The following is a 25,616-nucleotide window of genomic DNA, read 5'->3' as shown; positions in this document are numbered from 1 at the left end:
ATGTGCAAGAATATTAATGATCAGTGGGTTATTAGTTTTCCAGTGATATAGTACATGCCACCTCTGGGGGTATAGATCATGGAAACAATGTATTAGGTGTAGTGAATATGTCAGGCCTGAGAAGAGTGGCTGACACAGAGTAGTGAACCACAAAAGGACCTCTGTGTCACAGCATCCCAGCCTTGGCAACTGCTGTAGGCGCTGTTTCTTCCTCAGCCACTAGGGTCTCTTCCTCATCTCCTGTTGCCTGTAGAGCGTACTGGGTCTTCATCTCAATGGACAGGGGACCTGAGTGGGGGGCATGTAGAACTGTCTACTGCCGAAGGTGGCAAGCAGCCAATCTCCTCCCCATAGAGCAGCCTGTTCTCCTTCCTCCTCTGGTGCCATTTAAAGCACAATAGCTATTCCCAATTAACTCCGCGTGTGGACACACTTATTCCAGAATGAGTGCCTTTTTCTGGTTTAGTTTATTCCGCATCCCAAGTGGATTAAGCCAGTTCAGAAACAGGCAATCTTATTCTGGAATAAGAGTGTCTATACATAGAATAACTTGTGTAGACAAGTCCTTAGGTGAATGGTATCTTAGAAATAAGTAACATAGATAAATATATGTCTGAATTCATTGATGGGGCTAATATGGTGACGACTGATATGATCTACAGGCCTATAAAGCATACAGAGAAACATATAATTACATGCATTGCTGACCAGGCTATTGATGAGAAACTTAAATAAAAAGCCCTAAAATTCACTGTTCGTGTGCTCTCCCGCAGTCTAATCCTTCCCCTTAAAACGAAATCCCTGATACAGAATTATTGTCCAGTTAATTTTCTATTTATTTACTACTTGCTGCAGGTTGTTCACCAGGAGGGTCTGTTGCACAGGAGATTTCAATGCCCCCAGTCACACACAACAAAACCCTGGCATCCTACAGCATTGAGTCAGCAGTGACATGGGGCTTGTATGTTTGCAGAATGCACTCCCGCTAGGTATCCACCAGGATATTCTTTGTTACAGGCAAATAAACAATGGGTAAGGGGAAATGTCTTTTGGATTAGGCTGCCAAGTGATGTATGACTGTGAAAGGAAGAAAAGACAAGGCTGGATATTTAAACGGAGATGTTACAGGTCAGCTCTGGGAGTGAGCAATTAACTATTTCAAGCTAATTAACTGTAAACGGCTGGGTCTGTGTTTACTTCCTGGAAAATTGGAATGAATTCAAATGTTTTCTGATTTCCTTGGAAAACACGTTTGAATGCACATCACTTTAGTAACAGAATTAAGTATGTGCACTAAAGAAATGGGAAGTTTAATAAGCAGTTAATTAAAGCTAGGCAGCAGAACCAGACCTCATAGATACACTCACTGTCTGTCATCCTCTGATTACAAATATTGATATCACTGCATAAAAATCAAACAAGTTGAGAAACAAATTTTGGACTAAAGCATTTTCAGTTCTACATGCCAGCTGTTTGTTTCATGGCTATTGATTTTGCGTTTTGGAGAGGGGAGTGTGAAATGTTGACAATTTGCAAAATTAGTTATACACCCCTAGGGGCTGATCCTCTGCTGGTATAAATTGTCATAGCTCCATTATCTTCAATCAAGGGAGCTGTGACGATTTACACAAGCTGGTAATCTGCCCCATGGATCTAGCAATGAGGTCAAACCACTAGACCTGGGGTTCTCAAATTTCTCCATAAATGTCTTAATAAAGAGATTACTCGGGCAACCTTCATTCCCATTCATAATGGACTGGACCATCGCTCTTTCTGTTCACCATCACGTATCTCCCCCTGGCAACTACTGCAATTGCTTCCATGGGAAAGTGAGTATCTGGACTGTCTTTAATGTGACAAGTGTGCAGTATTTACATGCCTTCAGGCTTTTTACAATGAAGCAGCTGGAACAAAGATGAGCCAGCCAGCTCTCTGTGTAGCACGTACCAGCGGTCCACAGGCCACAGTTTGAGAACCTCTGCACCAGTCTCTTTTTAATGAAGCATTTTATACTGAACACTGTCAAGTGTCTGTCAACATGTGACATTTTAAGTTCCTGGGTTAGCTAGTTTTTCCCTGGGGTTTTTGAAACAATTGGTGCATGTCCAGGAGAGGGTGGGGGGAGAAGAGTTGTATAAGAAATAATTGTTTGTGTGGGAGGTTTCTTAATGTAGTGGAGGAGTGGTAACTGAGAGTCAGGGCCGGAGATGAACATATACATTAAGCAGCAAACTGTATCTGATATAGCCGGTTAATTCTTGTTTGCAGGGCTTTTATCACTCCTTTTATGTGAAATTCTTGTTTTTCACACCTATGTTAAAAATCAGAGATGGGTCTGACCTGGAACACCAGATCTGGACCATTCCAAGCATTGGAGAAATTGAGTTCAGATACAAATCTCAGTTTGGGCTCAGGCTCTTCTCCAGCATATGTGAAACTGAGGGAGAGAGGGTCATTTGGAGCTTTGAATATCTGTAGGAAATAAAAATCAAATCTCTAATCTCCTCTGACTGTTTCAGTGTTGTAGAATTACTGTGAGATGGAAGAAAGAACGGGGAGATGTACTGCTAGCAGGCTTGCTTTGTTGTTTCAGTACAGTTCAGGCATTTGCAAGGACCATTTGTTCTTAAACAATGGAAAAAATAAAATGTCCTAAGTTCCCAGCATGTCCCAGTGCTATTAGCTAATAATTGGATTGATATTTTTCTCAGGAAGCATGTTAGAAAGAACAAAATGGTTTTGTTTTTTTTTTCAGGAGGGAGGGAAGGGAACATTTTCTACAGATGTAAACAACACAAATGTCATTTTCTTTTACTTCTGTGGATCTGCATTCCTGCAGAGATAAACAGACAAACAGTTTAAACAGAGGAAGGCTGCTTTGTCAGCATGTGGGCTATAAGTGGAACAAATCATAAGTATGTGCTTAAAATAGGGAACAAAAACAAGGTTAATGGCAACATTTTGCCTTTCTTCAGGAGACACTTGTGCAGGAAAACAGTATTTTCTGACTATTGCTTCAGATCATTTCTGGAGAAAGTGTCATCACCAGAAGGCCATTGCTTGCATTATTCTTGATTTTCAGTGTGTGTTTACCTTTCCTTTAAAAGACGCAGCCCTATCTGTGGTATTAGCTCCAGTATGTATAGGTACTGTCAGGAAGCTCTGCATTACTGCTCCATTTACAGTGGAAACGCTTCCTCAATGCAATTATTTTTAATGGAAATTTAGGCCTCAAAAACCCCCAGATGAACTGACAGTCCTCCAGGGTGGAGTTCTTTCTTTATCCAGAGGAGGTGGAGCATCATGGGCAGTGACAGAGCAAATTTCCCCTTGCTACCTCAGCCTAGCTCCAGAAAAGGGTCATCCCTGTGCAGTCTCACAACCCATTCGGTCCTTGGTGTCTCTGCTGACACTTCAGACAGAGAACTGAGGCCCTTTGTTTTCAGCTTTTATTTTGTTCATAATTTCCCGGGAATCCATCATTGTTTTTTCCCCCTCCCGCACACAAAAAGTTGTAAAAATGAACATAAGAGTTTTCTGGGTAAATATCGCATTAATATTGGGGGATGGGAGGACAGGAAAAAAGCAATATCTGTCCTGTCACAGAGGTGGGACTCATGTGCTGGGAGTCAGGAGAGACTGGGGAAAGCAGGGCAGAGGAAGAGCAGGAGGGTGGGAGCTATGAAGACCAGGGGGATGAATGAACAGCAAATCATCCTGCCATCCCTACCAGGTGCTGCTCCTGCAGATCCCACGGGGACACAGCTGCTGCCCTACACATGCCGTGTGTTCCTCAGCTCCTCTCCCGGGGGGCTTAAAGCAACCTGTTCCTGGCCCGAGGCCAGAAGAGCCAAGATCAGGAGGGGGCTCTGTCAGTCAGGGGAAGTAGATTTGGCTCTGTGCCCTAGGAGTTCCTCTTTGGGTAGGTGTCATGTCCTTCCCCAAAGCCAGGCTGAAGGGCCCAGCGACTCACTGAGGCTATTGCAGGGCTCAGTGAGCATGGGATGCAGCAGGCCATGTGGTGTGGGAGGTGTCGAGTGTGGGGGGCACTTGATACTCATGGGGTGGAGTAGGCAGTTCCTGTTGGGAGCCCGATACTCACAGGGATTGGGGGAGAGGGGTGCCTGGTACTCATGGGTGGGGCAGTGGAAGGAGGATGAAGAGTGGCTGGTATTCATGTGGGGGCAGCGGGAGGGAGGGCTGAGGGTACTTCGTGGCTTGGTACTTATGAGGGGAGCAGCAGTCACTGTCCTTTTTGGTGATGGTCTCGATGCCGCTGCTCTGCTCCACCACAATGTAGCAGCTGTGGAAGCCCAGGCTGATGCTAAACGCGGACATGGCCATGCCTGGTACCTGCTGCTCCCTGCGGACCTCTCATGCGGCAGTTGTGCGGGTCTTGGCTGCCAGGCCCTGGATCCCTGCCTATCCTGCTCCCCTACTGTGGAGTAGCAGTCACCAACCGGCAGAGACTCTCCCTCTGTTCAGGTGTGCTGTGCCAGTCGATGGGGACTCTGTAAGGTGGGCCCCCCTCCCCAGAGTCCGAGTAACAGCCATCTCGCTTTACAAGGCAAGTAGCCAGGTCTGGGGAGCTCCAGCACTTCCAAAACTTGGGTGAAAATCAGTAAAAAATGAATAGTGGCTTTTCCAAACCCAAGATTTGGGGAGGATATTTTGTAAAAAATTAAAAACTAAGGGCCTTACAGAGAACCAATCGTGGTGGTTTTTGTGATACAGCCACTTGTCCATTAAGAGCAAGACCATGAGGTCAGTTAGTGTCTGCCAGTGAGCAAAGCAGTCGGCTGAAAACTTTCAGTCCCAGCTGCCATAAGGATCAGGAAACACAGGAATACGGGTAACAAACTGATCTTCATTCTATTTTCTGCCCCAGTCACATGATACTGTTCAGGGTTAGACAACATGATGCCCTCCCACATGGACTCCAGTGGCTACTGTTACATCTAACTTGTTTTGATAAGAAAATAAATAAAATAAAACATAATACGAATGGAAAAACAATACCCACAAACATTACAGCCAAATAATAAAAGTTACATGAAGAGAGGTCAAAGACGGAGGTCAGTATATTGGACATTTGTCAGTATCTAGAGTTGCTGAACCTCAAGGAATTACTGATCCCACAGCTTTATTCTTAACATGCTCCCAACAGTTCCTTCTCTGGTGGCCTGTTTGCCTGCTGAGTGGATCCACCAACTGGAGTCTGTATTTGCTTTTCATTGTGAGTGAGAAAGTGTGTGTGCACACGTGTCTTCTGTCAGCACAGGAATACTGTTGGTGGCATTTCTGGATATCCTTAAGAAACGGAGAGCCAGTGTCTTCCTTGGCTTTGTTTACATGTCATCTGGTTGTCTTGTGAAACTAACTCCCAGAGTGGCTATAACATGCAACTTTGACACAAATGGTACAGTTTCCTGATAGATATTTATTTTATAACAATTTAAGAGCTAATTGTCTTTGACTTTAGATCCTGGCATTAAAGTTTTTAACCTTCTGCCCATCGGTTTCTGAACTGGTGATGCTAATAAAGCCTTGTGAGGTGCATTGAGATATTCTAGTCAAGTGAAGTGGAGATCTTTAAATATGCCAGAGTCTTTTTAAAAATCAAGATCTTTGCTATTTATACTGACATTTCCACTAATCTATTTGTCAGGGCATGGTAAGGGTTGACATGGTGTGCTTGAACTAATATATCGAATGGAAGGGCTGAAATGAGTCACTTGTGACTTTGAGGCTACTATGTTTAATCTGACCTTCCTCCATCCCCAGGTGGGCTCAGTGGGTTTTGCTTAGCGTTTCAGACCTCATGCCCTGTGACATTGTTAGACAATGTCCTTTGTACAGGATCCCACTGTAGCAGCAATTTCATTTCTGTAGCGGTCCTAGTGAGTTTTTATGCTTGAAGGTGACTGACCAATCATAGGGCACAAATAGCAAACACTGAATAGCAAATACTCATTCCAACTATTTCATGACAAATCCTGAGACTAACATTTGCTTACAAGCTATTCAGTGAACAATTACCCATAATGAAGAAATTAGTAAACTGATGCTCCATCACTGGCATTTTTTAAATCAAGTTTGGATGTTTTCCTAAAAGATATGCTCTAGTTCAAACAGGAATTAATTCAGGGAAGTTCTATGGCCTGTGTTATACTGGAGGTCATACTAGAGATATGATCACAGTGATCCCTTCTGGCTTTATAATCTGTGAATCTGCCACAGGCTGTTCACAGATAGTTCACAAATAGAAATGAAAGGGCTCTATATTTGTGAAACACATTGCAGTAGGTGACCAAAGAGAGCATGCAATAAGTCTTGATGAGTTCATTATGTCCCTCCTAGTCCTAAAAGATGGAAATTGTTGCATTAAGAAATGTAGTTATTTATAATGTATTGTAGAGCCATTTGTTTAGCATCTGTTTATTTGAGCATATTTACATTACATTAGAGTACATAATTACATTATTGCTTGCAGTGTTGCTGTAGCCACGTTGGTGCCAGGCTATTAGCGAGACAAGGCAGGCAAAGCGTTCTCTTTTTAGGTTTCAATTGGTCCAATAAAAGATATTATCTCACCCACCTTGTTTCTCTAATACTTCTCTTATGTTATTTTCATTGCATTATTTTCAGACTGCTGGGTTACCTGTTCTGGGAAGTGATGCCATTTGCCTGCTGGAAATCAAAGCTGAGTAAGTATTGCAAATATTTTCTGCCATTGTTAGCTTTAATTTTTACATGAATTAACTCTGACTGTATTTGAACCCCTTTTGGTTTGCTTTCAGCAAACGTTCAGAAACGATGAACCTTGTGAAAACTTTTATTTTCCTTGAAAGCACAGATGTCTAAAGAAGCACCAAGTTGCAAGTGCTTTTGCTGTCTTTGTTTCTGGCTGTTCTGGAATGTGACACATTGTTATTGCAGTTGCTTAAGGAAGGCTTTGGTTGCAGGTTTATCATATGCTCCAGGCTCAGCAATAATTTCCCCGGAGACTATGCCGCATTCTTGATTTGCATGGCGTCTCTGGTGCTGGCTGGCCAATTCAGTTCTTGTCCTCTTGGCATCCTGTCTCAGAGAATGGCCTTCTATTCTTCCTTATTAGCTCCAAGTCTCTATTGAAAGATGCCTGCTGCTCAGGAAGGCTCTCTCTGGCGCCTGGCAAGAGAAAACAACACTGGTTTCTAGGAAGTTTCAGTCTCTCTCTCTCTCACTCACACACACACACTCTCACTCACACACACACACCCCCACCCCAAATCATCTAAGGAAAAGCAGAGATGTTTGTGTTCCTGTCTTTGAAATGATTAAGAATACACAAAAAATTCCAGATATGTACAGTATGAAACAGGTGTAAAAAAGCACAGCTGTACATAATAGGCAACACACAAACCCAGCTTTCAAAACACCAGCTGCAGTTATTGCAAAGTGTAAAGTTCAGGCTTTGTTTCCCCAGAGTTCTGGGCAGAAGCCAACCTTGTATATTGGGGGAAGGGAAAAAAAATCCCAAACAAACTCCAGTTTTGAGGGGAAAAATAAAAACCCTATAAGAAGTTTTCTTATTGGGAATATGGTCCAAAGGTATTAGGGTCTCTTAGCATTCCTGAACACTAGAACAGTAGAAATTGACTTGACATTGTAAAATTGGCAGGGTTCCTATATGTAAATATTTTTATTCCAGTGTGCACTTAAAATCTTAATTGAAGAACATAAAGTTGTCTGGTACACCATGGAGTCATGCATGAGTTTTCAAGAACGTATATGGCAGAATTATCCCTCAAAAGTCACACGTTGCAGTACATGCTTGGGGAGGGTTCTTGATTCCTTAGTAATTTCACACAATATACATCAAATATTCTTTTGTCCCTTGTCCTAATTCTTAATAATGTGAATAAAACTACATTTCTTTTTGATTGTCCCTCCAACCTTTCCCCTCCCACTCACACATTTTAGAGGGAAGGGAACTGAATTAATACAGTACTACTTCCTGCTAGCTTGTGTACCTGGGACTTGCAAATCTTATCGTCCCCGATTCAGCAAGATACTTAAGCACATGCCTAGCTTTAAACTTCACTTCAGTGGGTTGAAGTTAAGTTAGGTGAATGCTTAAGTACCTAGCTGGACTGGGGTCAAATATTGTGCAAATCTTGCTTTCTGTGTGATTTTTTTGTCAAAATTGTATTCTAAGTGTATGATACATCATATGTATGAAATACACATTCAATAGGCATGAGAGGTCTCTGGGAATCAGGTGCAAATAGAGTGTAAAGTGGCTTTCTTAAAATTATTCTTTCAGTGGGTGTAAGTTAAGGTATACTGCAGATTATAGCCATGTAGCTAGCAGAGTGCTCTTTGTGGGGAGAGAGGGCCCAGGAGGTTTTTCCTTCCTCTGCTGTACCCACACAGGTACAGTATGATATATCTGGGATGGGGGGACACCCATCTTTTGGCTGTAGAACTGTGGGAATGGATGAAGACAGGCTGGCTAACACTGCCAAGTATGCTAGTGATCCTAGACAAACAGCATATCAAGATGGGGTGATAGGGCAATGTATTCTTGCCCCTTTGCCTGCAAGAATGACCACATCTTTTCTAAGGTGTAGTAAGGGGAGGCTGTCACTGTGCTCTCCAGCTGGTGCTTCCCAAGGCAAAATGCAGTACACCACTTCCCCTCCTTGTCACAGCTCAGCCTCCCAAAGAGGCATCAATTGTGACTGCAAGGCCTGAAACTCGTCAGATTTATCTTGGTTCTGGTGGGGTTTGGAGAGGGGCCATGAGTGGTCTGTTGCCTTTTCCATGGCAATTTGTGAGAATGAAAGGCAGTGGGGTCTGCCATGTATGCCGGGCCACTGACCAAACTCCCAGTGTAGGAAGAGCATAGTACATATAACCACCACCCAGAAAAGGACTGGAGTAGCTGCCAAGGTGCCCTGTGGCTTGTGAGAGGATTCCACACCTCCCATGTAGGCCCCCTGTGCAAAGCTCATTTAAGGTATGTGTACATTACACACCACTGGCGGTAGCGTATAGGGTACATATAGCTACACGTGTCAGAGAAAAGCTCTGGCAGAGGGAGGCAGCAAGACACTACACAGCTTAAAATAATAGTATAGATGGGGGAGAGACTATTTGGGCATGTAGAGAGCTAGGCAGAGTACATACCCATGGGCTTCAAGAGTGTCTTTATTTGCCAAAGCAGTGCCTCACCATTTATACTGCTATATAATATACCTGTGCTGGGGGGACATGCAGTGCATATATTCTACATGCGACTGTAAGGAGTGGGCAGTGTAGGTGCACCCTTAGTCAGACTTGGCATGAGATGGGGGACAAAGATTTCACCCAATATGGTTTATATGTGCAGCTGTGTCTTTGACTGTAGCTCATAGTGTATTTCATTCATACCTGCAATATTTGTATATGTAAGGTTGCACTTTCAATATGATATATCTGTTAACACAATGTACTTATGTGTACAATTATCGATATCTATATGAACATGTAAACACAACACATTTGAGTGTAGCTTTGAAATGTTGAGACAACCAGAACACTTTTGTATTTTGTCCCCTTATCAGAGGTGATATTTAGTGTTTAAAATCTACAGTCATAACACTGGTACTATTAATGTTGGGCTTTGTGTAATTCCACTGTGTTTTCTAGAATTCAAGGACTCAGCTAGGGAAAAGTTCCATAGGAAAGTCTGGCTCAACATCCAATCATTTTTCATGCACGTTTCAATTTCAAAAATAGCTCTGGTTGTTAAGGCTAATCTAAAGACAAAAACAAAGTGAAAAATAAAAACTCCAAAAGTGTGTAGAAGTTCACATCCTGATTCTTTCAAAATGTCAACCTTTCCCCACCAGAGTTTTTAATGTAACATGAAACATAATAAGTGACTAAAAAACTGCCCATGTCACTGTTGTTTTCACAGCAGGAAGTTTTCTAGATTTATCATTTCAATGAAACTGAACTTATTTTTCTTTAGATATTTGAGGTTTTTGTCAGTGTTAATGCAACAGAGAAACTGATGCCGGTGGCCACAGTCTGAGATTTCCAGCCACGTTTTTGTCAGTGCACCTCCGTCTTAATTTCCAACATCACAGTCATTTTACTCCTGGGACGCCTTTGGGGAGTGACTGCCAGTGACCATTGTGCCTGCAGAACAATTCCGCTGTGTGTTTATATACTGGCTTTTGTTTAGCATTTGATTTGATTTAACAATGTGGGTTGTTGCTTTATGTTGCTCAGATGGTGAGTTCTTCAGAGGCATGACCATGTATGATCTACTACGGTGTTGAGCACACCATCATTTTACTAACAGATAATGTTTGCCCTGATAATTCATATACAGTTTTAGCCTTTAAGCAAAGTGCTTGTTACTTAAAAGGAGGTTCTTAGTAGAACTGGTCAAAAATGTCACTCATTTTTCACAAGAAATGTTTGTTATTTACTTTCTTAAAATTTCCAGTAAAATTTTTCAGTTTTTGAAAGAAAAACTGAAAACAAAAAACAGATGTGTTTTAATTAAACAAAATTAGTTTCAGTGAACATTTGTGGTGCTCAATAAAAGTTTTCAATTTTTTAAAACCAAATGCTGAAATATTTTTAAGTAAAAGCAAACCAAAAACTGAACTATTTGTTTCTGAAAAATTGTTGGTTTCTGTTTTTAAATCAAGAAACTGGAAAATGTTGATGGAACCCAATATTTTATGTAAAAATTTTCATTTAGTGTGAAAAGCCATTCTTTATTGAAAATCATACTGATAAGAAAATTTCAGCCACCTCTAGTTCTTCACATAATCACCATTATTAATGACCCACATATTCAGTGAAAGAGGAATATTATTTGATACACAGTGATTGCTTTAACAAATTAACTTTCAGACTCAGCTGCTTTTAGTTAGCAGTATTCCTACATTTTACTTTTAAATGTTGTCAAACTAAACAATCTGAGTTTAAAGAAATTTGAAGTTTGTGAGTTTTGTGAGATTCTTGGTTAAATATGACTGAAACTCTGGTTGAAATCCAGTTGCCTGGATAAAACTTGGAGATTGAAGAAGCTGGCCTTTGAAAAGTCGGGGGAAGGGGGAATTGCCTAACCTAGCTAGTTCTGGCTTAGTGTGAAATATTCTTTCTTGGCTAGTTGGCTCTTGTTTGAACAATTGCTCATTCAGTTCTCCAGTACTCATGTCCTCATGCAAATGTTAACACTCACTCCCTCTAAAATGTTTTGAGCAAGCCCAGCTGAGGTCATAGTAATTGGAGATGGAAAAGATCTTTTAGATCATCCTGACTATTCCCCTGCCAGTGCAGGGTTTGTTTTTTTTTCGGGATCAGGGGAGGGATGGGTATTTTCCAGAGTTTTCATCAGTCCATTTTGAAGTGTCTCAAGTGAGATGAAGTGACTTCTTCCTCCCTGGAGAGACCATTCCTCAGTCTAACAGACTGCACTGTTAGGAAATGTTTCCAGATAGATAGTCTACCTACATTTTCCTTTGCTCAATTTAATTTTTACTTCAGGATACATCCCAGGAGATCACCATTAATAATCCAATCTTGAGGTTGTCTCATCAGCAACTTCCTGTTTGTGAATGTCAAGCAAGGCATAGCTCTTTTGTCTCTTTTCAGAACTCAGAATGTTATGTTGCCGCATTAGGTTTTATATCCTATTGTGCAAATCTTCTCTCTGAGGTTATCTGGGTTTGGAGATAGCATGTCCTTTCCTCACCATTGTAGTTCTACTCTGGTTTTTGCTCATAACACACTTAAAAACACGTATTTGGCCCCACATCTAGCTCTCTGACTTTTTATTGGTTGGGTTTAAAATTCAAGGGTCTGATTCTGTTCTCACTTATTCTGGTTCTACATCATTCCATTGGGTGAAATCCTGGCCCCATTGATTTCAATGCTAGCTGGGCACCTAACCTGCTTAGGCACTTTTGAAAATCCCACTAGACCCCTATCTGCATCTTTAGGTACCTAAATACTTTTGAAAATACAGCCCTGAGTCACTTTGTAAATGGGACTTAGGTTCCTAAGTCACTCAGGAGCTATATAACCCAAAAGCCATGTGCATGGCTGACTAGATAGTTACTGAAACTTCATCAGTCCCATGCTCTATCAACCCAACCTCAAATTCTATGGTTCAGTCCTTAAAATCTCTCAAATGTTGTTTCTTTTATATCTTACTCACTCACTTCCCATTGCCTCCAAAAATGTAAAAGAACTGACAAAATGGTGGCTTGTAGAGATAAAGTACATTGCTTTGTGACCCATCCTAAAATCCTCAAAGATCAGTAATGGAAGCTACTTAAGGAGGTAGAACTGGCTTTCCTTATCCTCTTTTGAATCGCCTATAAAGTGCCTGATCTGGCTCCCAATGAAATCAGTGGGAGGAAAAACAGTTTCAGTACGATTCCAGGTTTTCTCATCCAGCCAAGCTGTCCTCAGCATAAAACCCGGAAAGGATAGGGGACAAAAATGGGCTTAGGCCACCTAAATGCTACCGTGCCCCTTGGTCCAGGGTGATACTTGGTTCAAGTTAGAGTATTCTCCTCTATCTTCTACCCAGCAGCCTTCTAAGGAAACGGTGTAGCCAGATTGCAGAGCCTTGTTGTAATCAAAGGTATCATTTTAAGAACCTGATGAATTATCATCTAGATTTATTGCTGGTAAATAAACATATATACTAATGTACTTCAACCACTATTCACTGGGGACAAAAGAAGATTGAAACAGAAGTGCCCCATGTTAAATAAAGTACTCTGACCTTCTTGCAGTCTAGAGCTCTCTGTCAAACGAACCAGTTGAGGGATAAGTTCCTATGCCATTCAGCATTAACCACAAGAATTCTTAGAATGTAGCAATGAAACACTGAGTGACAGGTCTCTAGCACAAAATCTGATCCCTGTTGTTCATTTGTCATTTCAATATAAACTCAAAGCAACAACAGAGCCATTGTATTAGGGTTTATCTGCATGGGGACATCCAGGAAAGTTAATCTAATTTGAATTAATTAACTGCATGAATTTGAAGTGGATTAGTTAAACCCCTATGTGAACACCCTCATTCAGAATTAAAGGGGCCTTAATTCAGTTTATCTTAATTCACGTCCAAGTGGTATATTGTGAAACCAAAAGAGTTGGCTCTAGAGTTTTGTTTTGATTTGTTACAAGAAGAGGATCCATGTACAACATCTGGACCTGGAATCATGTTCTGCATCCCCTGAAATTCTGAGAAAAGGATAGATCTGAAACTTTAGTTAAAGGCTGTCCCTGCAGTTTTCAGTGAGCTTTTCTACCGGGGAGGTACATCACACCTTGCTCAACAAAGGAAAGAAGTTGGACATTCCGTTACAGTCATGATACATGCTAACAACAGGCCAAAGTGTGGCCCCTTAACAAAGCTTGAGTAAACAAGCTTTGCACAAGGTATCTCTGTATGGACTCTAGAGGGATGTAATCCTCTTCCCTCAGTCTAGAAAGCACAAAATGAGCTATTTAGTAGCCACTGCTGCAGCCTCAGGGTTACAATAGCTGTGTTGCTAACTCACTCTTTTATTGTGACTCTCATGATACTTGGAGTTTTTTCCAGCTTCTAGAGTCAATTGATTACATGAGAATCTCAGCTTTCATTTAAAAAATAAATAAATAAAAGATTCTATCTTTCATGGTGGCAGAGAAAAGTCCTAAGGGCTCAAAACCAAGAAAACAAATAAAAGGAACCCAATGTTTTATATATTTTAAATCTCATGATTTTAAGCCAATTTCATGATTATTTTATTTATTTATTTTTGTCAAGAGGGCCTGGGGGAAATGGATTCTTGAATTTTGAGTGCTTTGGTTTGATGATACTGCAGGAGAATTGTCACCCTCTGTGTTTTTCCTCCTCCACAGGGATTATAACCAGTGAATCTGCATAGAATCCCTTCTGCATGCAGATCAGGGGTACATGATTTGCCCCCTTCTTTCAATTATTTTCCAACATTTGTTTCGGCAACAAAAGCAGAGTCATTAGAATCAGGAAAAAAAATTAATCCAAAATATTTTTTGGTGGAAATGTAGATTCAGCAGCACCAAAAAGTTTTGCAAATTCATGTCAGTTATGCCAAATTGTCTTGATCAAAAATAGCTTTAAAAATAAAGAAATTTTGAAAAAAATTTCAATATTTCATTTTGAGCGAGACAAGGTGGGTGAGGGTAACATCTTTTATTGGGTCAATTTCTGGTGGTGGAAGGTACTACAAGGTTTTGAGCTACACCTGAATAAGAGTTCTTTGTAGCTTGAAAGTTTATACCTTCCACCAACAGAAGTTAGTCCAACAAAAGATGTTACCTCATCTATCTTGCCTCTCGTATTCTGGCTACAACACTGCAAACATTGCATTTTGACATTTTCAGAATGAAATGTTTCAATTTTTCAGTTTGAAACAACTTTGTATTTCAAAATTTCCTTTAATTCTTTTAAAATAAGTTTAAAAATAGTCAAAATCTAAACAAAATATTTCAATTTTGTCAAAACATTAAGTTTGCCTGCAAATTAATTTTTAAAATTTTTCAGTTTGCTGAAAATTTTGTTTTCAATTTTTCAAAATTACAAGTTTATTCCCCCATTGTAAGTCATATCTTTAATTAAACAAAACGGCTTGTCTACATGAGAAATTGTGCCAGTTTAAAGTGGTGCAAACTCCTGTGTGAACACTCTTATTTCAGTTTGAACCAGGCTTATTTCAGATTAGTTTAAATTGGTTACGAATAAGATAAAGTGAAATAAAGTCACTTAACCTGACATAAGAGCATCCATGTGAGAGTTTGCATAAGTTTAACTAAATCAATTTAAAAACCATTTTAGTTAAACAATTGCTATTTTGTAGACAAGGTCAAAGAAAAAAATAGTGGACAGGCTTATTTAATGAAACACTCCCCCTAAACCCAAACACAACAGCCACATTCTAGTCCATGAGAGCTGGAAAATGATACTGACTAGAAACAAAAGTAAAACTGACTAGTTTAGTTTCAGTGCCCAAATTCTTTGAAATGCTAAGTGTAAACAAATGGCCAGATGGAGTGAAGAGTAGCCTAAACTATAAGCCATTTCTCTGGTTTAATAAACATACAGGTTAGTAGTAACAGAGATAACAATTTTTAAAAACTGTATGGTTCCCAAGTCTGCTTTTAAGTTGCATGCAAATATTGCTGAGGCCAATGCCATAACTAAGAACAGAAATTTTCCCCACAATTTTAACCTTATGTCCTTTCATTTCAAATATCAAATTTTTTGTGCCTGTATCTATATAAAAAACCCTTCTGGTTTCACAATGTTTGGAACCTTGACCCGGGTGAAAGGGGAAGAGGTCCCAGTCCTTTTTTTAAATCGTTGATTATTATTCTGGCACAGCATGAATTCTCAATCAGCGATGGTATTTGAGTTTGCTGTCCAAAAAGCAGTTTTTTGGATTGAAGTTGAACACAATGCAGTGCAGCCACAAACAATGTACTTGGTCAGTGTATGTGTTGTCTGTTCTGTAACATCATTTACTGCCTTATGTCTGCCAAGGTACACCCACAGCCCCCTTGTCAAAATGTCAGATTAGATTGTTACAGAAATAGGACTTTATTCAGCTGTCCACATAGCACAGACTTACTGTTCTAAGCAAAGTAACAGTAAATGGACCAGGCTGGCAGTGTGTGTATGTGACTAAAATAAAAACAGAGACTTAATAGCTACGAGGGTGTTTAGCTTGATGTGGTGAACCTTGTGGTCAAAACTTTAATAAAACAATAGATTTAGTTGTGCAAGCTGTGCTAATTAAATAAATAACAGCACACGACTCTCTAGGTATGCACAGTTAAGTCTATGGCCAAAGTTAAAGCACAGTGCAGAGGAAACATTCTGTGCGCTTTGGGCCTGATCCAAAGCCTGGGGAAGACAATGGGATTCAAATGATGAGCTTGTGCTTAAGATAAAGTGTTTTAGGTTAACTGTTTTCAAAAGTGGATGTTGATTTTGGATGTACCCAATCTGAGATGCCTAGAGCCTAATTATCAGAAGTACGGAGCACCAACAGCTCAGTTGTGCTTGGCCCCAGTGAAAATCAGGCCTTATTCATCTCAAGACAGACATCCACAGTTAGGGGATACTTCTATACGTTTGGGTCTCTGTAACTCAGTTTAGCCACCTATAAAATTGGTATCATGATCCTTCTTCACATTAGGCTTAATTTACACTTGTCAACCACTCTGAGATCTGGATAAAAGGAGCTGCATTATAAAGCATTGTATACTCCAGGTCAGATTTCCAAGGGTATAAGATGGCATGACTCCATAATGATTTACACCAGCTGAAACTCTGGCCCACAGTACTGGGAGATCTTCTCACTCATAGTATTGTTTAATACACATTTAGATAGGTGAATTTTTTTGCATAGTTTATGAATGTTGTTATTCAATATTTATATTACTGTAACACCTAAGGCCATAAGCAGGTCAGGGCACCTTTGCGCTAGGAATTCAGCAAACATGTAGTAAAATCACAGTCCTTACCCCAACCAGCTTACAAGCTACTTTTATACATAGCTTTTTATAAAGTAAACTAGTTACCTCAAATCAGTAGGTTAGAAATGGTATAGAACTGTGGACTAGTCAGACTCTTGAGTGGGGATGTTGAGGAGAGAGAATGAGGTCAGAGAACATTGGACAGTGAGTGGCTGACAACTGCTTTGATATAGGGAGCAATGTCTGGGATGCTGAGGGAGAGAAAGTGAGCAGCAACAGGTAAGAGGAATGAGGGCTTTTTACTGGTGGAAAGGAAGATGTAGAAGGGGGGCATGGATGGGAGGAGAACAGAGGCAGTCCTAAGCTTTCTAACTTCCCTCAGGGTTTGGTTTGGTCAACCAGAGAGACTGAGGTCAACCATCAAGTCAAACTTTAGATCCAATTTGTGTGTGTGGTTTCAGTTTGGGACAATCTCTAGTTGAAAATAAAGAGGAGGGAGGTACTCGAAGGGGCAGTTGATGAGACTGACAGAAGTGGAGTTGGCCCAGGTGACATTTCTTTAGATTTAAGCCATCTTTTCATGGAAGGAATTATAACATTTCTCCCTTGTGGAAGTGGTGGGAGAGAGAGAGCAAGCGGGGAAAAAATAGATGCATCAAGGAGCTTGTTGCAATATTAAGGGTAGCCATTCAGCATCGCAGGAAGTGATGGTCACTTTTAAGGCGTACTTAAGAGCAGAAGGGCTGAGAGAACTGTAGGGGGACATGCTCTGGGACAAGGGTGAGGGGAAAGAAAAGGGAGCTGATTGAGTGAGCAGATATTTGGAAAGATCAAGATTTTTGAGAGCATGAGCAGCAGAAGAATAGTATGGAAGGAAGAGGCAAAGCGGCAGTAAGTGCAGCTAGGAGCAGGATGGCTGCCAAGACAAAGCAGAATACATGGATGAATAAACTCAGGTGGGGGAGAAATAGACTGTCTCCCATACTGGAACAACTTCTGGCAGCCTTAACTGCTCAGAGGCCTAGCAGCAGTGAAAAGGTAACTAATCCAAGGACATGACTACATGGCAACATAAGACCAGGGTTAGTGAGACTTGAGTCAGTTGACCCATGTTAGGGAACCCTGGGCTTGAGTGTCTACACTGTATTTTAACCCTATATTAAGACTTTTCTAACCAATGGTCAAGCCCAGGGCTCAGCTTCCACACATCAGTGTGCAGGCCCCAGTCAAAGTAACCATATCCCAGAGTCCCTAGCGCCCCTCCCCATGCAACATGGCTGCTCTAGCCCTAGGACTGTGGTGCATTGTGAGGAAAATTTACTACCCACCCTGCTTGTTACCAGGAAGCAGCTCACTTTGCAAAAGGCTTGATCAGTTTGCTATCCATTGCAAACCCGGGAGGCTCTCTTACAGTATGCTTGCAGATCGGCAATCAAAAGAGAATGGGTGAAAGCTGACCCGAGCTGCTGCCATTTGCAAAGGGGGAGTGTCTTCCATTTTCAATAGAGTGGATTGCAGATTGTTGGGATACAGAGGATTAAGGAAGTTGTCCCACATAATTGTGGGATACTTCTGGCTGACTCCCAGCATCCAAGTCAGGTGGGGCTGCATCTACGCTGCAAAAGCAATAGGGCTCAGACCCTGGGTTCTGACTTAACTCGAGCTCAGACCCTCAACCCCTGCAGGTTCCTGGGACTCTGGGTCCAAACCCTGGGTTAGCGTAGCTGCAATGTAGGCGCAAAGGGGGTTAGACTTGATCCCAGGCTCAAGCATGGGCTTATGTTGCAGTGTAGACATACCTTCAAAGACATCCAGAGTCAGAAAGATACCTGGAAAGATGCTGTCCTGCAAAAGGGCTACCTGAATTCCAGGGAAGGGATTCTCACAGACAAGACACACGCTGGGCCAGATCACCAGGTATTATACATCACTGCAGCACCATTGGCAGCAAGAGCTCAGAATCAGGCCCATTGTTTCCTTTGCATTGCAAAATGTAGCAGTGGCCTTCTGCACTAAGTGTTGATGAAATACACTGGTGTACAGCTCACTTCTAGACCAGATGGCTGAGCTGTTGTTCTTCTGAGAAAGACGGAACCCATAACTGGCTGGACAAAGAGTCCAACGCATAGTTGCATACTATTATCACTTTGGCAGGAATGCAGTGAGGTGGTTTTCCTCCCTCCTCCCCCCAACCTTGTCCCCTCCACACACAGGAATATACTAATCAGGGAAATATGCACTAGCTGCTTAGTAAAGGGGTCAAATCCATTTGGATGGAATTCCAGCCTTGCTGTGATAACAATGGCAGGAAACAGGGTCCATGTGTTGGCTGTTGCCTGCAAGTCTTTAGCAAAAGATTGTTGAAAGATCTGGCCTGCTGTCTGCTGCTTTCTATTTCTTTGTGTTTGGAATGCTGTGATTGTTCCAAACACAATGGAGGATTTGCAGCTCAAGACAAACAGCGAAATTACGGGAACCCCTACATTTATTATGAAATTATTGTATCCCCGTGTACTATTTGTTCAGGCCACCAATTTTCACATTAGCCCTAAGGGAGCAGGTAGATTTCCTCACTTCTTGGAATGGAAGCGGCCACGTGGTAAAATCCCCTCACCTACTTGAAACAAACTCCCAAGAATGCAATAGGTGTCCTGGTAAATAAAGGTATCACAAACCTGGGTTTGAAATGCTTTAAATCACCTTGGTCTTCTCACACTCCATCCCCGTTTGTGTGACCTATCCTGCAGTGATTTGCCCATTGACATATAGAGGAGACACAAGAAAGACACACTAGACAATGTTGGTGGACTTGTTACTGTATTTTGATACAAGGGTTTGCTTTCACTTTTTGGACTTCAGTATTGTATGCTCCATTGAAATCTGTCATCAGTTAAGACAGGTGTAGAAAAGGCCCATACTTAGCTCAAGAAGTACCAGTAACATCTACTCTAATGAATGCAGCTGTGAATGCACTGCAGTTTGGCAGAGGTTTCCCTGTCTCCTCCTGACCCTGAGATGAGGAGGAGGACTTCAAAGGCTTAGCCAAATGAAAAACAGTATAAACGCATATTTCTCTGTGAATATGTAATGCAACACCAGGATATGTGCTCTCTTGCCTGAGAGCAAGTGTATGGGGAAAATTCCATGTTATCAAGTTGTTAGTAGTCCTTTATGAAATGTAAATAACTGGCAGAATCCACCTGTGCAGAAAAATCAAAGAATGTGACAGTATTCTGTAAATACTCTGGCAATAAACAAAAAAACCCAAACAAAACAAAAATACAGATACCACCACCAAAAAAGGCTTCAGGGAAATGTTTCATTTCCCTGCTCATGGACAGAACCCAGTGGCAGCCTCGTTTCAGTCACGGTTAGTTTTCACAGCTGATGGCTATGCATTCGAGGAATGACGTACAGTACATTTCCTCAAGGTCACTTCCTTTCCTTTAGGTCTGGAAGGAGCTTGTCCTGTGTGAATTCAGGTGGTTTGGAACTGAATCCGAGTGTGTGTTTCTTCAGAATGACTGCTCCAAACAGGAAGCAGTTGTATTTGCATATTGTATGTGACATAGTTTTGTGATGAACAGACACATTCCAGTGGAAACAGAGCTTTGGAGTTAAATTTGAATGACTCAGGGCTTTTGCTTCCCTTTAAATGTTACAATATTACCTTCCTTGTAAAGTATGATCCCATTTAAAGACAAAACATCACCCAGTCTTGCTGTAAGGGTTTGTGTGTTTCTCATTCTCCAACTATTCATCACTATGCTGCTAATCTCCCACTTGTGTTGTTATGTACTATCAAAATCAGTAAGACATTTATGAGGTACTTGGTACTGTCCAGCCAACAATAGTTCTGTTGGACATTCCTGGTGCTTTTGTTATTAGGGATAAATAAATTAGTTTTCATTAAAAGAGAACCAACTTGAGCCTTTGCCAAAAATTCTAATTGAATCTAACTAACCTTCCCCCCCCCCCCCCCCGGCCCCAACCTAAAATAGCTTGAATTAAATCTTTTTCCCCACCCTATTGTTTTTCATTTTCATGTACTTCTGTGGCCAGCACGGGAAGTGCCAAAATGCTATAAGAAAGTCTGTTACACTGCAAGATTTGCAATCCAAAAATCCAGATACAATTGGGGGCAAATAAGACTCATGAACATTGGAGGTTTGCCTATGACTAGGGTTTGTCATTTTAAGTATACAGTATTCTCCTATTTCAAAGTTGCCAGTAAAATCCTGAATGTATACACATCTTTGTGGGAGAATAACGTTGTGGTGAAATGGGGAATTGTGAGCAGTATACATGGGTCTAGATGTGAACAACCCGTGAAAGTATGTACATCTGCTTCCTTATAGGTCCCCATATAATGAGATGGGAGGAAGAAAAATGGCTCTGAACCAGACTCCTGCGTCCAATCTCATCCCACTCCTGAATTTTAGAAAAGTTCAGATCAAGATCCCAGGGTAAAATTTTCAAGAGCACTTATGTAATTTAGGAAAGTCAATGGGATTTAGGCTCCTAAGGGCCAGATTTACAAAGCTATTTGGGTACCTAAAAATGCAGATGGGTGCCTGGAGGGATGTTCAAATGAAGCTAAGCAGGTTAGATGCCCAACTCCCACCAATGGGATGGGAAATCTTTACAACACTGGCAAAGTGCCTGAATCACTTTTGAAAAAGGGTTTTAGGCTCTGATGCTTTTGAAAAAAATTACCCCCTGAGCAAATTTCCCAGTTCTAGCTTATCTCTACATTAGCCAGAACTAAAACCCCAAATATGTGCTCGAGGACAAATCAGATTAAAAGCTAGCTCTGAATTTGGGCTCATCTCAGGAAGAGATGAATAGGCAGATTGATGGCAAGAAGTAGAAACGATGGGAAGAGAAGAATTTAGAACTCAGAGTTTAAACCCCATTACAGCCTACGTGCACGTATGTCACCGTTTTTAGTGACTTCATTCTGTGAGTATAAATTTATTCCTGCTGGCAGATGCTGAATTGAGAGACCTGAAAATTGAGCTCTCTATTTAATAACAAAACAGGTATAGTACAGACAACAACAGTACAAGTTTCCTTCACGCTTCCAATGTGCTTCAATCCTGATCTGGAAGGACCACCACCAGCAGCATGTCTGCATTCATTCGTCACTGGAAATTATTGAGAAATAGATGTGCAACAAGTTCTGTTACCGATTAAGCATCTAAAGCATCCCTTTCCCTCTTGTGCTCTGCTGTACCTCAGGCTTCATGATGTAGCTCTGTGAAGTTTTAGCTGGAGCTGGGTTGTCTGGTGAGACACATGCCATGGCAGTGGACATTTCTCAAAATGTACTTCATGATGTCCCAATTAACTGTTTTGCCTCTGTTTTTTATGCACTGCACCTTTAAAGATTTAAGAATTGTCTACAGAGTAAGGTAGCCATTTTATATTCAGTTCCATGCACGTGATCAGAGGAAACACAATGTGCTCTCTCATAGGCTGTTGTCTTCATTAGGAAAAAAGGGACCTGCTAACATATGAAAGCTACAAACTGCCTTGCCTTCTTTAGGGTTTTACCTTGAGTTAGTCAACTCGAATTACCTACCTTGAGTTAAGACTACACTCCCCCCCCCCCCCCCCCCAGTGGAGACACGGTCACGGAGATTCTAATTTTGTTCTATAAATCTCTCAGAAGTCATTCAAACTGTGTTTTACGTCTTGAAAAGGAACCCATTAAAATCCTAATTAAGGTGAAAAGGAAAATAAATGCACAACTAAAAATTCAAACAAACTTGTCTCTTCGTGTGTTTCCCTTTGCTGATTCTTTTTTCCCCGTAAAATGATAAAAAATCTTTAAAGCAGACATGCAGTAGTTTTAATTTTAAAGTGAGCAACTGGTATATTTAATAATAATATGTATATACCAGAGGTGTGAATGCATTGCTGAGGGGGTGGCCTCAAACATTGGGGAATGGATTCAGTCGTCTTCTACTTTAAATAATACAGAACTGATCATATTATTTGTTTTGCTATTTTTTAATATAAAATTTTCATTTCCTACAGATTTTATTCCTTTACTAGGAATTCTATCCATTCCATCTTTCTTCCTTTACCTCCCTTCCCCCACTCCATCTCAATCATCCCCCAACCACCCTCAATGTTTCTAACTGCAGTTTAAAATTTCCCTTGTCTCATTTTGGGTTTACTTGCACACCTTGCACATTAGCACCATCAAGAAAGAGCACAGAGCTCTAGAAACTGTTGCAGACTCATCAGTGGGAGCTCAGTAGCACAAAACACTGTCATTGGCTAAATACCACATGAACAATGGCTATTGTTTGCTTTTTGGCACAAAGACATTGTTTTAGATATGTAGCTGTCTAAATCTGGAGGATGTTCTTCAAAAGGCTATGAGGCTTAAGGTAAATCTGATTTGGAGCCTAACCTAATTGGCAGCATCTCTTTAAAAAGTCTCAGAACAGGGATAAAAATAACGTGCTGTTAACTTTGTGTCTTTTGCCCTGCACATTTATTTTGTTACATGTACTAATAAAACAACAAATGTGACAGACTTTTTATCTAGTCTTTATATGACTTGGATATAATAGTGCAACATCACTGAACTCCAAGCTGGCACAATCGGACTGATTTTGTTCCCCTTTGGGCCTTGACTTGGTTGGAATTGCAGTCGAGAATTAAAAGCAAATTGCTGAGTGCCCCATTCTGTGAGTTGATAGGTGTCTGCAGCGAGCTTCTCTGCAGCCTCCACCCTAAGTCACTTGAATGGAGCTTGAAGACGCTCAGAACCTCACACACGGCATTCAGCACTTCGTATGATTGGCTCCTAATTCTGCATTTAATACAGTGTGTTTAATTCTCGAACTGCCAACACCAAAAATTAAAGCTTCTGTGATTTCTAAACTATTCTTTTTAACTTAAAGGTGGATATAAGAAAAACATCTTCACTAGACGAACCAGGACACAACTCCATATTTATATTAGCTGGTGTGATTATGCCACTGTGTGTACGTCACGATTCCTGTGGCTGTTTCATCAAGCTGTAGAGACCCACCATTTGTGGAAAGGCAATGTGTGAGTTTCACCAGCAGATGGCACCAAAAGATTTTTCTTGGGCCATTTCATTTACCTATATTCTATATTACCCGTGTCGCTACAAAACTGAATATGCTTAAGATGTCTCTTATGTTTATTTAACCTTGAGAGTGAACGTTCTTCTTTCAAACAATAGAACTGAGGTAGCAAATGATTCCCTTCAAATTGCATTTCATATAACAATAACAGTAGGGCCCAAGTCCTCGAAGGTGCTAGGTGTTGAGCCGCTCAGCATTGCAAAGCACTTGGTCCACTTGAAATGAATTAGAAAAGTGGAACATTTAGTTTTGACTCTACCCAAAACATTTTGGTTAATTCGAAACAATTTTTTCCCCAGGTTTTTCAATGTAATACAAGAGTTTGAAAATAACTGGTTTCATTTTGAATAGAAACAATGTTGTTTGTGTTCAACCCCCCATTTTTCACTCAGCTCTAGGAATCCCCCAAGTGGAAATCAATTAAATATAAACAATTGAGCTTATCAAAGTTAATTTTGATCCTCTAGACACCATGTGAGACCTGACCATAACCTTGGATTAAAACTGTCCTCAGTAGGGAAGGTGTTCACAGAATCCTCCCCAGCACCAGGTAGTTTTCTAGTTTTGCTCTTTATTTCCCTATCAAAGCCCCTCCAGTGTCTGTCCCTGCAGCTAAAAGGAGGCCCAGACACAAATGCTGTTCTTTCTGAAGAAGATGAGGTGAGAAGGGGTTACTGCAAAATAACACTAGATATGATGTCCTTTCTACCCCTTCCTCGCAAGATTTGAAATGGGATCTCTTGCATGGTAACAGGTTGTATTACTGCAAAGCTACTTGGGTAGTTCCCCTCCCCAAATTTTCACCTGTTTCTGTATCCAGATTTCATGATGTAAAAGGATGTTCATGATGAACAATGACCCCCATGCCAGAGTTTACCGATAGTAATAATCAACAGTGGGAAAGAAACCGACCAATCTTTAAACTACAAAAAATGTGCAGTATGATATAAACGATCAAATGATATCAAGGTAGAAATACAGCACTTCTTGTCTTGTAATGGGCAAGCCATTCACCCACGTCCTTAACTCCTTATGATCATGATGTTGTGACTGCTGTCTTAGAAGAGTGTACTAGGTCTGGACTACACTTAAAATGTACACACAAAACTACATTGCTCAGGAGTGTGAAAAATCCACGCCCCCATAGCTATGCCAACCTAACCGCCAGTGTAGATACAGCTAAGTCAATGCTTCCATTGACCTGTGTATCATCACTAGGGGAGGTGATGCTCCTACATCAGCAGGGGGAAAAAAGCCCTTCAGTCCAGTATAGACTGTATCTATATTATGGGATTAAGCCAATTTACCTATGGTGCGGTAGCTAGGCTAGTATAGTCCCCATAATGTAGACATGGGCTTAGTTCCTGTTTACAAGAGAAAGAAAGGGGAAGTTGAGAGTAATGAATATAAATCAGAAGCTAGTGATTGTAAAAGATTGATAAGGAAAACAAAGGCACACAAGGAGAAATCTATGCTCAGCAGCATTAAGAAGGAGGATTTTTTTGAAAGTATATTAGGAATACATAGAATCCTGACAATGATATTGGTCCAGTACTAGATGGAAATGATAGATTTATCATCATAATGCAGAAAAGGTAGAAGTGTTCAATAAATATTCCTGATCTATATTTGGAGAAAAAAGAGTTATTCATATTCATTTTATTCATATTATATGATAACACTGTTTCCATTTCACTAGTATCTCAGGAGGATGTTAAACAGCAGCTAGGAGAGTTAGACATAACTTACATCCAAGAGTTTCACAAGAGTTGGCTGAGGAGCACTCTGGTCTGTTAATGCTGATTTTCCATCAGTCTTGGAACACCAAGGACAATGTTGTGTCAATATTTAAAAAGGATAACCTAGGTTAAGTATAGGCCTGTCAGTTTGACATCGATCCCAGGCAAGATAATAGAGTGCCTGAAATGGGATTTGATTAATAAAGATCTAAAGCAGGGTAATATAATTAATGCCAATC

The 25,616-nt window shown here is 40.8% G+C and overlaps 1 protein-coding gene across 1 annotated transcript in view; it reads right to left on the bottom strand.

The window, feature by feature from the left end:
• Positions 1-4,858: 4,858 nt before the first annotated feature.
• The window catches only part of ADTRP (androgen dependent TFPI regulating protein), a 95,391-nt gene continuing 74,633 nt past the window's right edge, over positions 4,859-25,616 (bottom strand). The window contains exon 6 of the mRNA XM_048839862.2: positions 4,859-7,170. Coding sequence (XP_048695819.1) covers positions 7,058-7,170 — 113 coding nt within the window. The 3' untranslated portion in view covers positions 4,859-7,057. The remainder of the gene's footprint in view (positions 7,171-25,616) is intronic.

Source organism: Caretta caretta, chromosome 2 (assembly GCF_965140235.1).
Source record: "Caretta caretta isolate rCarCar2 chromosome 2, rCarCar1.hap1, whole genome shotgun sequence".
Lineage (NCBI taxonomy): Eukaryota > Metazoa > Chordata > Testudines > Cheloniidae > Caretta > Caretta caretta.
The sequence above is the reverse complement of the archived record's forward strand: the minus strand, read 5'-3'. Positions and strand labels throughout refer to the sequence as shown.